The sequence below is a fragment of the Sardina pilchardus genome, chromosome 15 (assembly GCF_963854185.1).
Source record: "Sardina pilchardus chromosome 15, fSarPil1.1, whole genome shotgun sequence".
Lineage (NCBI taxonomy): Eukaryota > Metazoa > Chordata > Actinopteri > Clupeiformes > Clupeidae > Sardina > Sardina pilchardus.
Window position 1 is genome coordinate 27,807,734 of NC_085008.1, and position 16,055 is coordinate 27,823,788.

Here is a 16,055-nt window from a genome sequence, read left to right on the forward strand (position 1 = left end):
GCATGACACACGAGAGCGCGGGATATCACAAAAAGATGGCCTGGTGCAGGCGGGAGGTTGAGGAGGAGAACGAGAGGGCCTTTCAGCACCCTCACCTGTGTAGTGGCTTTAAGGACTATCAGGTGACTACACCTGTGGCCAGCCATTTAAGATTTTTAACCTGTTTTAACTGACTTGTAACTCTTGTGATGTACCATGCCACAAAGTACACATCTGGGATGCATCACAGCCTTGAGAGAACACACACTTTGGGTGTCTGGGGCAATATGACAATGTGACAATCCACTATTCACTTTTTAGTGCACTCAGTGCCACACCAGTAGCAGATTGTTTATCCATGACGGAAGGAAGATCTGAGATTTTATATGTGTGTGTGTGTGTGGCGGGAGGGGATGGTGTTTTGGGTGAATTTCGACGTAAAAAGTCAACATTTGAACGTAAGTGAGCCTTGATTTGTCTGACCAGTCTCTGCCCTTGTCTTGTGTCTCCCCACAGCCCAGCACATGTTGCTGCTCTGCCCAGGGATGGCCAGGGGCCGAGAGGAAGGGCCTCCTGCAGCCTGGACTCACCACAAGCAGAGCTACTCTGGTGAGACCCCAAACACACACACCGATTAATACTCGGCTCATTATTAGCATCATTAGGATATTTGAAAAGTGAGTTGAAAAACTAAAACTTATCAAATCGGAATGAACCAGGCTCAAACTCCCAGCCCCCCACCCCCAAATAGCAGCTGGCTTAACAGCAGGTCAGGCCCATTTATGCACTCCTACGTCCCGATGCGCATCCCGTCGGCACAGGTTACTATGCGGCACTGGCGAGGGAGACCATGGGTGCTTTATCCGAAAGCGTCAGTGAGCCCCCACTGTAGATAGATAGATAGATACTTTATTGATCCCCAAGGGGAAATTCAAGATTCTGTGGTGTCCATGGAGACAGAAAGTGCTCAAAAAACATCAGTCTCTCACTATCATTGAACTAGTCACTCAGCACATGCACCTCAAACATCTCTCGAAGCGCCACACGTCCATCAGACGATGCTTGAAAACATAGTAGGAGTGAGTCACACAGATCCCAGTTTGTGACACATTTCATAGTTTGTTAATAACCTAAGAAATAAAGTTATTGTTTCATCATTGAGAGAAAAAACTCAGTGTTTATAATATAGGGACTGTGACATCAGTAGGGTTAAAGAGCCAGCTCCTGTCTGTGGTCAGTCAATGGCACATAACCATAGAAAAACACTAACCCCATACATGCAGGTGCAATCAGCATACACATACACCTCATGCTCAGTTAGTAGAGCATGAATTCACAGCTAGCTGTTAACCTGGGGTCAGAACCATAGCGAATTGGGCCAGGTTCAACTCTTGGGTCCATTTCTATCTGTCGTGTATGGTTTTGAGTTATGCTAATTTATAAGAGTGCAAGCTCTGATGTTCACTGACAGGCGAGGTGAATAATGACACACGCATTCTTCCCTTTACGTACCCCGGAGACATACAACACACCAACCCCCCACGTCTGCAAGCTTCAGCCCATGTATGAGGGAGCACTAACTAGAACCAGACAACATGTGTGTGCCCAGACACTTCTCCCTACTGGTCACTGATACATGACAGATGATGCGTTAGCACCCCCCCCCCCCCCCATTCCCCAGCCTCCAGTGCAGGGTTCCAATCACCTTTAATGGAGCATAGGAATATTAGACAATTTGCAAAAGAGAGTTAGGCCCCTACGACAGGGGACCATTCTCAACATGCTGCACTCTGCAGGATCGATACAAGGAATAGTTAGTGTTTTCAGCTGCTAGGCCGGGTTGAGTTCATATTTTACTGGGTATTTCCCTTCTTGGGCATGAAATGCACAGGATTATCTGTGGTATGTTAAGAAAAACATTTAATAAATAAATAAAACAATCATAATAATAAAAAGAAAACTAGCACATTTTTTTTTGGTTTAATTTCAATTTATTTCACAATAATTACAAACAATTAAAAACCCACATTATTCTTCAAAAATACATGCCGTTTATTAACAGGTAGCTATTTGTTTGGGGCTTGTCATAACGTTATAATAGATATCTCAGAGCAGGTCCACTGCACATGGACAATAACGGCTGTCCACCCTAATAACTCTAAAAATATATCTAATACAGTTTGCACCAACAGGTCACAGAATTATTTTTTGTTTTTTTTGTGCCCCCCTTCCCCCAACACACATACAAAGACGCTAATTAGCGTGTGCTACCCCAGGCGCAGTTTAGTTGGGCGCTTTAGCAGTTTAAGCAGTACTTATAACACAACGATGTGTAAACAAACACCGTGAGGCGTTTAAAAACCCGCATATCTTTTCCGTTTCAGTTCATTTAATATGATATTAGCCTGGCTGATGACACAGAAAATAAGTTGACTAAATAAGACCTAACCTGTATACAGGTTAAATCACACATGCACACATTGAATAATGGCTCATCAAATTAGCAGAGGATTCAATGGCCATGGGGTCAGCTATAGCCTACCACAGACGTTTCTCTCAACATCCTTAAATGTAAATCCACTCGTTAGAATGTCTGTCTAAACCGACACAATGACCTTAAAATGCGGCATCAGCAACATCAGCATCTGCGCAGCCATTGCAGGTGACAAAAAGCCACATAATGTACACTTAATCGGATTAGGCAGGCCTATAGGATACTGCCTTTATCATTGCAAGACAAATTCCTATTCTTAAAATTATTGAAATTATGATAATTATTAACAATTATGTCCAAAGCTGACTGGGACTTAAAAACTGCATGGACTAGTTGCAAACTGCATAACTTGACAAGCACACATGGCCTCTGAAGTGGAAAGCAACTCACTGTGAATTCATCAAATCAACCCATTAATGCGCTTGAACGGCAACTCTACCAGCCACAGGCTATGCAACTCCTTCCAAAAGACTATGAAAATTCACATAAGCAAGTAGTTAGGTCTGCAGAAAAATAAACTGCGGCAATAGTAGCCTAATAAGTGTATGTTAAACATTTGTTTAAGGCCATAGTTCCTTCTTCCTATCTTGACATGACAAATTAGAGCAAGCGATCGGAGAGGAGGAAGACAGAATTCGCAGATAGGCAATTAGGTAGGAACAGTGCGCACTTACCCTAGTTGTCGAATTTTCATATTTTATTGGAACAAACGCCTTAACTCGAGTCAGGTCGGAGACAGTCCCTGACAAAAAATGAGGGGCCTGTCCAGACACACTCCTCTCAACTACACTGGGTTTTCCTCGGACTTCCATATGGCATTGGTCTAAAGACTACCCGCAGAGTAGCTGCGTCTTACAGATGCATAGTATTTGAATAAATAGAAGGCAAAACATGTGTATACGAATACAAAATGCAAAACTTCCGAGGGTATAGGCCACTGCGCCGCCAGTTTAACTTTCTCAGCAGATACTTGAATGATTGAGTTGATAGGCCTAGTTAATTATATCAAATATGCTATGACATGATTGTGTTATAAAGTTTATTCGTGTACCTTGGCAGGAGACGTAACTCTGGAGCATTCTTAAGTCCATCACATAGGCTATGCCAAAATTGTTCAGTTGTTTAGTCCAATGTGAAGGAAGTTTAGGCTACCTGACATTAACCTGCTATAGAAACCGATGGGCAACTAAAACACATTTTAACAGTCGACTAGTCAAGGAAGATCAAACTTTAAATACTCGTTCTATTATGCTGTTTCAATAAGTTGAAATGTAATGCTGTTGTTATAGCGTTACATTATTTTTATGAAAGCCTGTTTTGGTATGGACAACATGGCCTTAGACCGTCGTAGTTGCCCACTACAGTATATGCAAACCTTTAAACTCTCACCATTGCACCGCTTGTCATAGCCAACATGGATCAACCCACAAATGTATCATTATCCCTGCGAAGTGAATCCAACAGGGGTGTAGACTATGTGTGAACATACAACAAGAATGAAAGGGATTGGTAAACATCAGTCACGTCTAACAAAATAAATTGACTTGTTTTACAATTTAACTATATGAGTAAATATAAATCCAATGCCTTCCACGACAGCACAACAATGAAAATGTTTCAATATCTCAAAGATCGCGGGTATTAGTCTTCTAGTTCAACCACGTTACAAATAACCTACTCACAAATTCAGTTCGCACAAGCGCATCAAAATAACGATGCCAGTTATGCGCAATCCATGGCTAACGAGAGCGTCTTACGCGCATCAAACTGGGCAACAATAGCCTGTAGCATATCAATAAAAGTTCCTTGTGTTAAACAACAGCTATCTATCACTGTTCTAAGGAGCATAAATAATCCCCACCAACACACAAGCGCGCTCAAAGGTCGACAATATACATCAGTTGTGAAAATAAGAATAAAAATACCACGGGAGAAATAAAGAGCCTACTGTAAGAAATAAGAAACGAATGTCCGTGTGAATAACCGCTCCGCATATGTTCTGTACAGGTTATGGCTGTGGGTTTAATACAGGAAAGGCTACGAATGGACACTTTGCTTATGTCATGGAATAGCAAATTAGTTCTGAGAATATTGAGGCTGGGCTACAAGCAGGGCTTACGTAGCCAAATCGTCTGCCCATGTGACCGTCTATCCATGGGATCTTCCAAGTGAAAGGGAGAATGTATTGGCCCTGGCTGATATTTTTCATAGAATATAGTGCAATTGGGCAATTAATATTCACATTTTCATGCTTTATTTCGATTTTTCATGTATTATTATTGACGTTGAGTAGTCCCATCTTCTAAAAAAAATCAAAGCATATGTAGTTCTAAGCGCAACGAAATCATGGCACTCCCCTGCCTTCCACAAATGGTATAGTCACAAGCTCAAATTCCGAGAATTGAGCTCTCCTGATTCTTAGAACTGGGGTTCTTAGAAGTGGTGATGCAAGAAGTTTCTAGGAAAGCACTACCAGGTGATTATTCTAAATTATTTTCTTCATCTGTAATCTGGCGCGATGTTGCTCGTGTGCTCTCAGGTTATGGGTCTTGAAAATATGACATTCTACCTTTTTCGAGCAGTATTTTTTAAAGGTCTCTATTCTGAATAGTGTTTTACTCAGTCATATGCTTAGGAATACAGTTAGTGTGGAGAGTGTTGGTTAATGACAATGCTCTGAACTGATCCACCTCTCTTCCCTTGTCTGAAGCCCCGCTGTCTTTTCTCTCAACGCGGTGCCTCAGCAACGGCAAATCGGGAGGCGTAGTATAAAGATTGCTCTTTTCGACGGAAACATAAAATACAGTAGATGGGGTTTTAGTATCTTACCCCGAGCTGTCAGATACGGTGGTCACATACAAATAAACAACTTGTGTAAAGTGTTCCGAAAGTGATACTTGAACTAGCCTATATGTATTTAACTTTGGATCACGAATTGTGGAGGCATATTTTTCTTTTGCGCTCAACGATTGCTTGTGTGAACAGAAATTATGTTGCGTATTTTCTGAGATTTCACATCGGACAATGTGGGACGGGGTCAGGGAGATTTCAGAAAGCTATCATCTGTGTTTCGTTGTATGTTATGCTAACTCGAAGTTTGAGAGTAGTGGCATTTTGAAACCTGGTTTGATGTGTAACAGACACAGTTTTCGCCAAATGTGCTTGTTACATATAGGTAATCAGTAGTTTCTGCGTAACTACTTAGCTTTAGTCTTCATGACAACCTTGTTTTTTTCAGTTTGCTGGTAGCTTTCCACTGTCGCAGAAGTGTGAGTAGGTTTGACATTGCGCTCCCGAAAAGGAGTTGGAAACATTGCTGTAAGATTATTTATAAAGCAACTAATCTTCGTCCTGCAGTGTCACACACTTCGCAGTTCATACATCTCCAGCAAAGGTTGTTGTTCCCCGATATTAAAAAGTTAAGAACACTTTTAGAGGAACAAACTGTCACTGCCGTGCAACAGCTCGCGGGCGTTACTGAAATCGCCTGCTAAAATTGTGAACTCGTGCGTCAGGCAAAATACTTTGGAGCTTCAGAACTCAGTGTGTTATTCGCACATTAATAACTGTTCAAATATCAGTTGGGTTAAAAATTAAAGTTGAATAATAATTATACCTCGCCCTGACCTTTACAAAATGCGGGGCAGATAAATCTTACTGAGTAAATGCTCTTTGATATTTCAGCGCTTGAGTGACAGTTTTAAAAACGGAGCCTATTTCAAGGTGTTTGGTGACAGCTCCTGCCGATACTTTGCCATTGAAGGGAGGCGGTCATAAATATCTACTCCGTGTTGCGTGTTACGAAGGGCTCAACAAGCTATTCTTAGAGATAGCCTACCTGTTCGATTTTAAGTTCATGGAAAACTGTGCAAGAGAATGTATTAACTCTCATTTTCCGATGCCGTAGCCTATGCAAGTTGCATGAGTGTTATTGTACATTTAGCCTACAGATTGTATGACAAAGTTAAATGCATATGAGATGTAGACTGTCCAAAATTATACCAGGTGGCTTTGACAGCTAAAATTGCACAAACTCCAAAACTGGCTATACCCACTTTGTTTTTATTTTTCTATCGCGGAATATTTTGGTAGACTAATGCGGTGCTGACATCTTGTGGCAGTGAAGATCGAGATTAAATACAAATTAAACTAAAAACCATTACCAAGGTTTTGTGGTTACTCTCACAATGTTGAATTGTGGCGGCGCAAAGACGCCCAAGTTATAGCCTAGTCTATTTAAGTTAATTCCATTTTTTTTAATCAATGCATAAAATAATGTTATGCTGATGTCAAAGTTTTTATAATGCAAAGTCGTTCTTCATTTAGCCATAGTAGGTTATGTAGACGTGTTTTGCTTGCCAGGGGAATATACATGCAGGTATAGGCTATATACCGCGTTGGCTATGTAAAGTTTAATTAATAGCAAACGCATGTAGATGAGGATGTTTATCGCTGTTATGTAGTCAATGGAAACTCAATCCGCATCGAGACAGAATGTAACTTGTACCATGTGAGAGACGCTCAGATGGCGCAATTATTTAAAGACGCCCGTGTTTCCCACGACGGTGCAGGTGCTGAAAGCAAGGTGCTTTACTTCTGCAACCAGCCTTTTCACTGTAGTGATCGTCAAATTGCTCAGCCAATAACCTGGAGATTTAACATGAGTAACATAATGGCAAAGACTTCTTTAATAAGACTGGTAAACATTTATTTATCAAACTGTTGGAGTTATAGTGTTGTTGTCTGTGTCTTGTTAACTGTTCACCATTTTTACATTTGTGTCTTCCACTTGAAATCATGTGTTTGGCTGCTCCCATAAAATCACTTTCACTTCTCCGGTTGTCATTCGTAATAATGTAGCCTACAAGTTGTTTTGCAAATCGCAGAATGTTAGGAGTCTAACCAGCTGTTTGTAATTGTATTCACAACATGGGCTCAGTGAAGAACTATCACGAGACAACTTGGCCCTCTATTCGTTTAGCCCAGTTTGTGTCAGCGATGGGATGTTAAAAAATGATGGAGAGATTTTAGGCTACACGCTACAGCCAAAAAAAAAAAAAAAAAAAAAAAAAAAAACTTCAGAAAGAAAACACTCGCTGATTTACGCAAGAGTTGCAAGTTAGAGAAATTTAATACAGTGGGGCAAAATAGTTTAGCCTGCCAACTCTTACGAAAGAGTAATATCACTGACCTAACTGAACACCCAAAGCATCCAGCGGTTGACTCGTTTGTGGTTCCATTGCACGACCTTTGGCGCCATCTAATGGCGCAAAACAGGACTGTCATACACGACCGTGCACCCACAAAGGGATCTTTGTTGTTCTACATTTTATGGACTGTCCCTCCTTGTATTGGTTCTGTTTGTTTTAAAAAGGAAGGAAAACGTAGTTAAATTTTGAATGCAGTCATTGTAGACTATTTGTTTGGAATATCCCATATTGCTTTTACTCATGGACTTGGTAGTCATATCCTAAAGTTCAAACTTACTCCAACCTCTTTCCTATACATGTAATGTATTAAGCCTTGAGTGATGCCCATTATAAATGTTCTGCAGATAAAAGTTACTGATATTAAAGGTTTGCCCCGTTTGTTCTAACGTGGTCTATTCTCTGTTACTTACTTGACAGATCTTGACAAAATGGCTTGCGCAGCTGACAGCTGCATCCAATTCACACGCCACGCGAGTGATGTTCTACTCAACCTCAACCGGTTGCGCAGTAGGGACATCCTCACAGATGTGACCATTCTGGTCAGCAGACAACAGTTTCGCGCTCACAAGACCGTCCTCATGGCCTGCAGGTTGGTCGCAAGAACATGTTTACACTGCTTTGCTTGTGTTTTGTTTTTGACAGATGCATGCGGGGGGTTGTTTAAATCATTATGTTTCCCAGAATGCAATTCTAAGTGTTGTGTTGTCTGCTCGTTGTGTAGTGGGCTCTTTTACACCATCTTCACGGATTCGCTCAAATGCAACCTGAACGCCATCAGCCTGGACCCTAAAGTGGACCCCGAGGGCTTCGCCATCCTGCTGGAGTTTATGTACACGTCCCGGCTGACGCTGAAGGAGAGCCTCATCATGACGGTCATGAACACAGCCATCTACCTGCAGATGGACCACGTCGTCGACACCTGCCACAGATTCATTAAGTCCAGGTGGGACTGACGCACCTCTGCTCTCCCGAGTCTGTGCTGTTGTCTGTGCTCGGCCAAGTAGAGTCCAGAGTCTTACTGTTTTTCTCTCTCTCTCTCTCCCTTTCCATCACAGTGACTCCTCTCTCAAACTGCCAAGAGAGGACTTCCTGGTCAGCCCCTTGCTGTTACCTCAGGACGTCCACAGCTACAGGCCGCATGACATGGCCGAGAACCTCCCCAGCAGAGTGACCCCCTTCAGGGACGGGAGGCCGTACGGCTCGGGCATGTTCAACGCGGTCAACACTCCGGTCAGCAGCTCCTACCACCTGTACAGCCAGTTCCCCGTGCAGGGCTTCCCCTTCCCCCTCTGCAAACTGGCCGACACCAAAAACACGTTTGCGGACTTCTCCAAGCCCGGCGTGATCCACCACAAGCACTGTCCACCGCCGCCGGCGGAGAACCCGAGTGCGGCGGTGCTGGCCGAGTACTCGCGGGTGGCCACCGGGGGCAGCGTGGCGGGCGTGTGCCACCCGGGCGCCTACTCCTCCCGGGAGCTGGTGCGCGACGAGGAGATGAAACGCGAGAGCCTGGAGGGCGTGGTGCAGTCCATCGGCATGGGCTCCAGGAAGCACGGCTACCCCAGCCTGGCGGCCGAGCAGCAGGGCCACCACGGACAGCCGCAGGGGCAGCCGCAGCAGGGCCACCACGGACAGGGGCATCAGGGGCATCAGGGGCATCAGAAGGAGGCGGGCAAGGAGCAGGGGCCGGCGGCCGAGGAGGAGATGGGCCACCAGCACTACCCCATCGGCATGTCCGCCAGCGGCCGCAAGGCGCTGGTGAGCAGCCCGCAGAGCCCGCTCAAGTCCGACTGCCAGCCCAACTCGCCCACGGAGTCCAGCAGCAGCAAGAACGCGGCGCTGAGCCAGGCCATCCGGCCGCTGGCGTCCCAGGGCTCGCCGGACCCCAAGGCGCGCAACTGGAAGAAGTACAAGTTCATCGTGCTGAACCAGAGCACCAAGGAGGAGGAGGAGGGCAGCAGCCCCCGCGACGCCCACATGCGCTCCCCGGCGCCACCGCAGCGTCTCGGCCTGCCGCCCTTCCTGCACCCCGCCGACTCCGAGCACCCGGACGCGGTGCAGTCCGGCACCAAGATCACCGAGCACCCCGAGGACTTCCACGTGCCCCAGGCCAGCCGTCTCAACAACATCATTAACAGGTGAGCGCCCCTCTCTCTCTCTCTGTTTGTCTGTCTGTCTGACACAGCCAGCTGCGGGCTGTAAGTAGGTGCGGAGAGCTTGCTTATTGAGTAGAGGACCCTCACTGCTAGTGTAACTTACAAGACAGATGTAGTCTTGAATCGGTGGAATTGCCCTCAGCCTTTCTCTGTGCATTTGTCCGCCCTGGAATATTGAGGGGTTTTGGGAGTTTTTGTCAAGCGGTAACACCTCCCATGCCCCCCTTTTCTAAAGCCAGATTGAATTTTCCTCATCCACCCCAATCCTCTTAGCACACTGGGGATTTACCTCGCAGCCTAGAGGTGTGAAATTCATTGAATGTCTCGTGAATTTCAAAGCGGGATGGCAGCAGTCATATCAGTGGCTCTGGCGGAGAGATATCAGGGAAATGACGTTTGACTTTTTTTCTCTCTCTCTCCCCCCCCCCCCCCCCCCCTCCTCTCTCTTTCTCTTCCCCTCCTTCACCCCCTTCTCCCTCCTTCCTTGTGGTGCGGGTGCTAGGACTCTGGAGGGATCCCAGCGCAGCAGTGACAGCCACTCGTCGCTGTACATGAGCCACTTGAAGTGCACGTCCTGTGGCTCTCAGTCGCCGCGGCACTCCGAGATCTGCCCCAACACTCCCGCCTCGCGCCTGGCCGAGGAGATGGCCGAGATGCACTCCGAGTACTCCGACTCCAGCTCCGGTAAGAATCTTAACTCCCGGGCGGGCTAGCGGCAGACGCGAGCGCCGCAAGTCGGCTTTAAGAATGCGCCGGAGCGGAATTAGCAGCTCTTGTTTTTGTTTTTGTTTTTTTATCGCCACTTACAAGGTATTTCTCTCTCTCTTTCTCTCCCTCTCTCTCTCTTTCCCTCCCTCCCTCTCTCTCCTCCTCCCCCCCTTCTCCCGCCCTTCAGTAGAAAACGGTACGTACTTCTGCAACGAATGCGACTCAAAGTTCATAGAGGAGGAGGCGCTGAAACGGCACATGCTTCAGGTCCACAGTGACAAGCCATACAAATGTGACCGCTGCCAGGCCGCGTTCCGCTACAAAGGAAACCTCGCCAGCCACAAGACGGTACACACAGGTAGGCAGACAGCAGCAGCCACTCACCAGCGACGGCTCACTCTTTCCGTGTCTTTTGCGTCATGTTTATCGTCAACAAACAATGAATGCGTGGTCTCATTTTCTTTCCTGTTATTTGTCCTGTCACTTCAGGAGAGAAGCCGTATCGCTGCAACATTTGCGGCGCTCAGTTCAACAGACCAGCCAACCTCAAGACTCACACGCGCATCCACTCAGGGGAAAAGCCATACAAGTGTGAAACCTGTGGGGCGCGCTTTGTGCAGGTGAGAAACAGAGAGAGAAAGAGAGAGAGAGAGAGAGAGAGAGCGTGAGAGAAAGGAAATGTGTGGGTGTGGAGAGTAGAGACCTCCAATGTGTAGCCAACCCTCATGTTTGTATATCTCGCCTGGACATGATTGAGGATGCTAATGCTAACGCTGCCGCTGTGGGTTTTTCTGTCTCTCAGGTGGCACACCTGCGCGCCCATGTACTGATCCACACGGGAGAGAAGCCATACCCCTGTGAAATCTGTGGGACGCGCTTCCGACACCTGCAGACCCTGAAGAGCCACCTACGCATACACACAGGAGAGAAGCCCTACCATGTAAGCGTTCATCACACAGAGCGCGCTCATGCTGCTCACACACGCTCTGCTTGAGTGTGTGTACAGCACTCTCCCGTTTAACCGTTGAGATGTGGTGATAAGGACATGGTGCATTGTACTTATTTCTGTTGTTTTTCTCTGGTACCTTTTTCAGTGTGAGAAGTGCAATTTGCATTTCCGCCACAAAAGCCAGCTGCGCTTGCACCTCCGACAGAAGCACGGAGCGATCACCAACACCAAGATCCAGTACCGCATGTCCACGCCGGACATGCCCACGGACCTGACCAAGACATGCTGAGGACGTACGTGCGCGCACACGCGCCACTTGACCATGGCATTCAAAAAAAGACCCTGACTTTGTACAATCATCCAAAATTGTAGTGCCACACTGTGTTAATGTGATGAGGGGGGGGGGGGGGGGGGAATGTACGGGCAGTCGGTGCCATCCTAAACGGGTTTCGTCCACATGTGAACATAGAACCACAAACGGTTTCTTGTAGTCACTTTATTGTTTATATTTACATATAGATGTAAAGAAACGTTGGGAGTGTTTATAAGCTTTGAGTTACATAAAGCTTTATTTTGTTGAAAAAGAGGACGGAATGTAAAACAATGAAATCCAGTTTTTGAGAATATAGTATTTTATATCAAAGAGCTTACTTTTCTGAAAGTATATGGGGGAATTTTGATCGAAGGGCGGTATATTTTGGGAATTTCTGGCTGTGTAAAGAATTGTGTAAACTATAGAAAAAAAAAGGTTTTATATGCCAACGCCATGAATACACCATGTAGAATGACCTCCCTCATGGGGAAAAAAATAGAAAACCCAACTGTGTCTAAAATGTTTGATATCCAAATTGTCTCCTGTTGTATACTCAAGAAGTGATAGCTGCTCATCTAAGAGGACAAATGCATGGGGTTGGCAACTACTGGCGGCGTTGGGTCACATATATATAAAATGAGTGACATAATGTGTAATTATATCCCTTGGATTGCTCTCTGCTGGCAGAATCAATCTGAAAATATTAAATGTTAAAATATGCATTTAAAAATGGTACTGCTTTGGTATGACCAAGAAGATATTTTGCTTCAAATGTATTTGTATAGAAATGTGTTAGTTTTTTGTTTTTATTTCTTTTTGCAAGTGAAGGTTTACAGTTTTGTCCTTGTACTAGAGGCTTAAGTAAAAGATTAAAAAAAAAACAGGTGTAATACTGTCCAGTTCTGTTGTTTTTGTACATACACTGTGTACTCCAGGTGCCTTTTTTCTGTGGTGACTGAATTCTTTTGCATTCAGCCCAGTTCTATTAAGGTACTACTAAGGGACAACACTTGTCCTGTTTTTGTTGTTTGTTTGTCTGTTTGTTTGTTTATGTTTATATTTTTTTCCAGTGTGTATATTTTTAAACTGCTTTTCACCGACTTTGAAAACATGCAAATTCATCATTGCTCGAGCTGTACATCTTATGGACTGGATTTGGGATTGGGCTTTTTAAAAAAAAGAAAAAACCTGCATTAAGCTTATTGTACAATATAGATGTATGAATGTAAAATAAATGTATTGGATTTCTATGTATCAAACCAGAGTATACTGTATTTGCCCATGTAAATATAAATGGATTTAGATACACTTCACATTTGAGCCATGTATTGTGCTTTGACAAAAGTAATATTACACATAACAATGGTAGCTAACAGTTATGACACATTCTTGGTCTCTAAAATAACAGCGCACTTGATAGGAAGTTGAAGAGAGAGACTTTGATGCCAGTATACCAAGGGACAAGACAGTACACCGAGGATTGTGCCCACAATATACAAGGGTCAGAGTGCAGTGCAAACAGTCTTCCATGACTCTCAAGACATAATTCCAGGATTTAGAAATAATATATTTTCAGAAATTCACATAAATTTAAAACAATTAGAAGCTCTGTATCAGCTTAAGTATAGCCCAAAACAACCTGAACTATAACTTCTGACAATGCCCACAATTATTTTGAGTCAAAACAATGGATTCACATATTTTAGGAATTCCCTCTCAGGAAATCTAAAACAAACTTACATCTGCAATTTTAACCACAAGCAACTTTGCTGGCAATAATAATAAATAAATAAATAAATAATAATCACAACAAACCTACACAGGATCCTAAAGGGACTGGCATTTATAGTGAAAAACAGAGTGCATTGGCAGTGTGTGGCGGGTGCGTTACCTGTTGGTCTTCATGCAGCACCCACGTTAACAGGTGAGAGCAGACACGGGGCCCAGGCCTGGCTCCAGCTCGAAATCTACAGAAATCATTCAGCACACATAATGTCCTCACTACACACACTCACACACACACACACACACACACACACACACACACACACACACCAAGGCTGAGAAGCATTGACTCATTCCAGAGTGTGTCACAGCTATGATTGGAGCATAATGGTAGGTATTGGAGAGAATGGCTCATAATTATGCTGTTTTCCCCCATAGCATTTTTAAATGATGCTCATAGCTCTCACCTGACTCCCGAGTCTGTGAACAATGACAATACAGATGCATAGTCAATCATGGGGTGTGTGTTCAATCATGGTGTGTGTCAGGTCCTCCAAGCTAGGCTGAAACAAGACAGAGAGCATATAGACCTCTGAAGTTCGCCTACAAAAAGGATCCAAAGCTGCCATCTTTGCCCATATAAGGAGATCCGGGAGTTAATTGAAGCTAACTGCCTATGGCAAGTTGCATGGTAAGTTAGCTCTGGGGTAGCAAAGATCAAAGTGTGCCGTCTTCACCTACCGAAGATCACAGTATCCACTAGACGGCAGTGGACAAAACTATGTAGTGAAAAACGTCTGCATTTCCAATGTCATCATCCCCGCTAGAGTTTAACAGGTGCGATAATTGAAAATCCCCATGTTATTTTCCCATAGAAAAAAATCTCAAGATACCGGATCTCCTTATTTGGGCAAAGATGGTGGCTTTTTTGTAGGCGAACTTCAGAGGTCTATTTACTGTGACATTATAATACAGACTCTCTTCTCACAGTAGATTTGCATGCTATTTGTCACTTAAATATTCAATCACTTTCTGATGTCTTTTTCCTTGCTTAGGCAATAGTTGCCTTTGTCATGTCAGACAATGATATTTGAAGTTAAGCAATGTGGCTGGCTATAGCTGGGGATGTAAGGAGCATCAGGTTGGCAGGTGGATGTGACTGCATCCCTGGAAGAAAGCACTTAGCGTGACCCCATAATACACAGCATGTCAGTCAATAGGGAAAATTCCCATGAACACTCAATCCAGCCAGACCAATGGACCCTATAGGCTACACCTACTCACACTCTTTAGTAGCTGTAAAGAAAACATAACTTTTAAAACAGACATACTCAAAGTATACTCATAAGAGACTGACAGCTTTAAACGTCAATATTTTCATATATCAACAACATCTTTGTCAGATTATAACAAGATTGGTTTAGGGCAGGGAACGGCAGTAGTTATTAAATGCATATTTTAAATAAATGTTTCAAATACAACAGTATTTTGTCATTTGTATTTTTCCTGGATTGAAGAAAATGGCTGCGTATTTTGAATCAAAATACTTAGGTGTGTACTTTTATAGTTTAAAAATACTGCCAAATAGTTTTGGTAAAACCAATACTTGTGGTGATGTGACAATATCATAAACATGCCAAACAATGAATGTAGCCTCAGACTGACGCTGCCTTAGTCATTTGCCCAGACTTGTGAACAGAATATTGAGGTTCAGGAAGAGGAGTCAGTGCAAGATGAGTAACGTGTTGATTGCTCAAACACACAAGGGCCTACAGTATGTTTGCTCTCAGCTTTGGTAGGGACATAAACTGGTCATCCTGGAGATGTACACTTTATGAGGACATGTTTGAATGGATACAACTTCACATAAAACATGTTATGAGTGCGTTGGCTAAAATATTGGCAGGAATAATTTTGTCATCCCCAAAATATTCATTTAGACATGAGCTTATGACCTTAGGCACATTGGACATGACCTTTTGCAAACTGCATGCAAACCTACGCCCTTGACACACACAATACACTAACCCACTCACTCAACCACACGGCTACTTGCTCACTCACACTTACAAGTTTGCCTGTTTTTGGAGAACTTTGGAACAACAACTGATTGTGATGTGCATGTGTTCTCCGAAGCTAGATACACAGAGCATATTTCTGAGCAATGTTCCTGAGTATTGTTGTTCTGACACATTCCCTTTGATATTGGGCAACTTATCTTTATTGAATTCTTTAATCATTTGTCGTAGGCAAATCAACATGATCAATCAGATTCACTCAGAGCACAATGTGGAACTTGTTATGTGGTTGTCCTGCTCATAGGGTTGCCCCATGTATCAGCCAAAGCAACGTCAAGCATTCTGGGCATGCACTGACAATGGCCGGGTTTCCCAGATTCGTTAAGAAGCTCTTCAGTGCTAAGAACTTCTTAGGAGCATTCTTAGAGCGCTCCTAAGAAGTTTTTAGCACTTCAGAGCTTCTTAACAAACCTGGGAAACTCGGCCAATGTCAGCAACTTCAT

At 44.1% G+C, this 16,055-nt stretch overlaps 1 protein-coding gene across 2 annotated transcripts; it reads left to right on the top strand.

The window, feature by feature from the left end:
* The first annotated feature begins 4,911 nt into the window (after positions 1–4,911).
* bcl6aa (BCL6A transcription repressor a) lies at positions 4,912–11,904 on the top strand. 2 transcript variants are annotated; one of them, XM_062556243.1, is made up of 9 exons: positions 4,912–4,949; positions 8,101–8,272; positions 8,405–8,626; positions 8,739–9,821; positions 10,342–10,523; positions 10,735–10,905; positions 11,037–11,167; positions 11,350–11,487; positions 11,642–11,904. In XM_062556243.1, exons 1-9 carry the CDS (start codon positions 4,919–4,921, stop codon positions 11,783–11,785), a joined length of 2,274 nt encoding a protein of 757 aa, XP_062412227.1. In that variant the 5' UTR covers positions 4,912–4,918; the 3' UTR covers positions 11,786–11,904. The 2 variants fall into 2 exon arrangements, with proteins under 2 accessions (XP_062412227.1, XP_062412228.1); XM_062556244.1 differs by having other exon boundaries at positions 10,738–10,905.
* The last annotated feature ends 4,151 nt before the right edge of the window (positions 11,905–16,055 follow it).

Coding starts and splice junctions, on each gene's coding strand:
- bcl6aa (XM_062556243.1), top strand. CDS start 4,919: ATGCAAGAAGTTTCTAGGAAAGCACTACCAG. Junction 4,950..8,100: donor TTCTAGGAAAGCACTACCAG/GTGATTATTCTA, acceptor CTTACTTGACAG/ATCTTGACAAAATGGCTTGC. Junction 8,627..8,738: donor CACAGATTCATTAAGTCCAG/GTGGGACTGACG, acceptor TTTCCATCACAG/TGACTCCTCTCTCAAACTGC.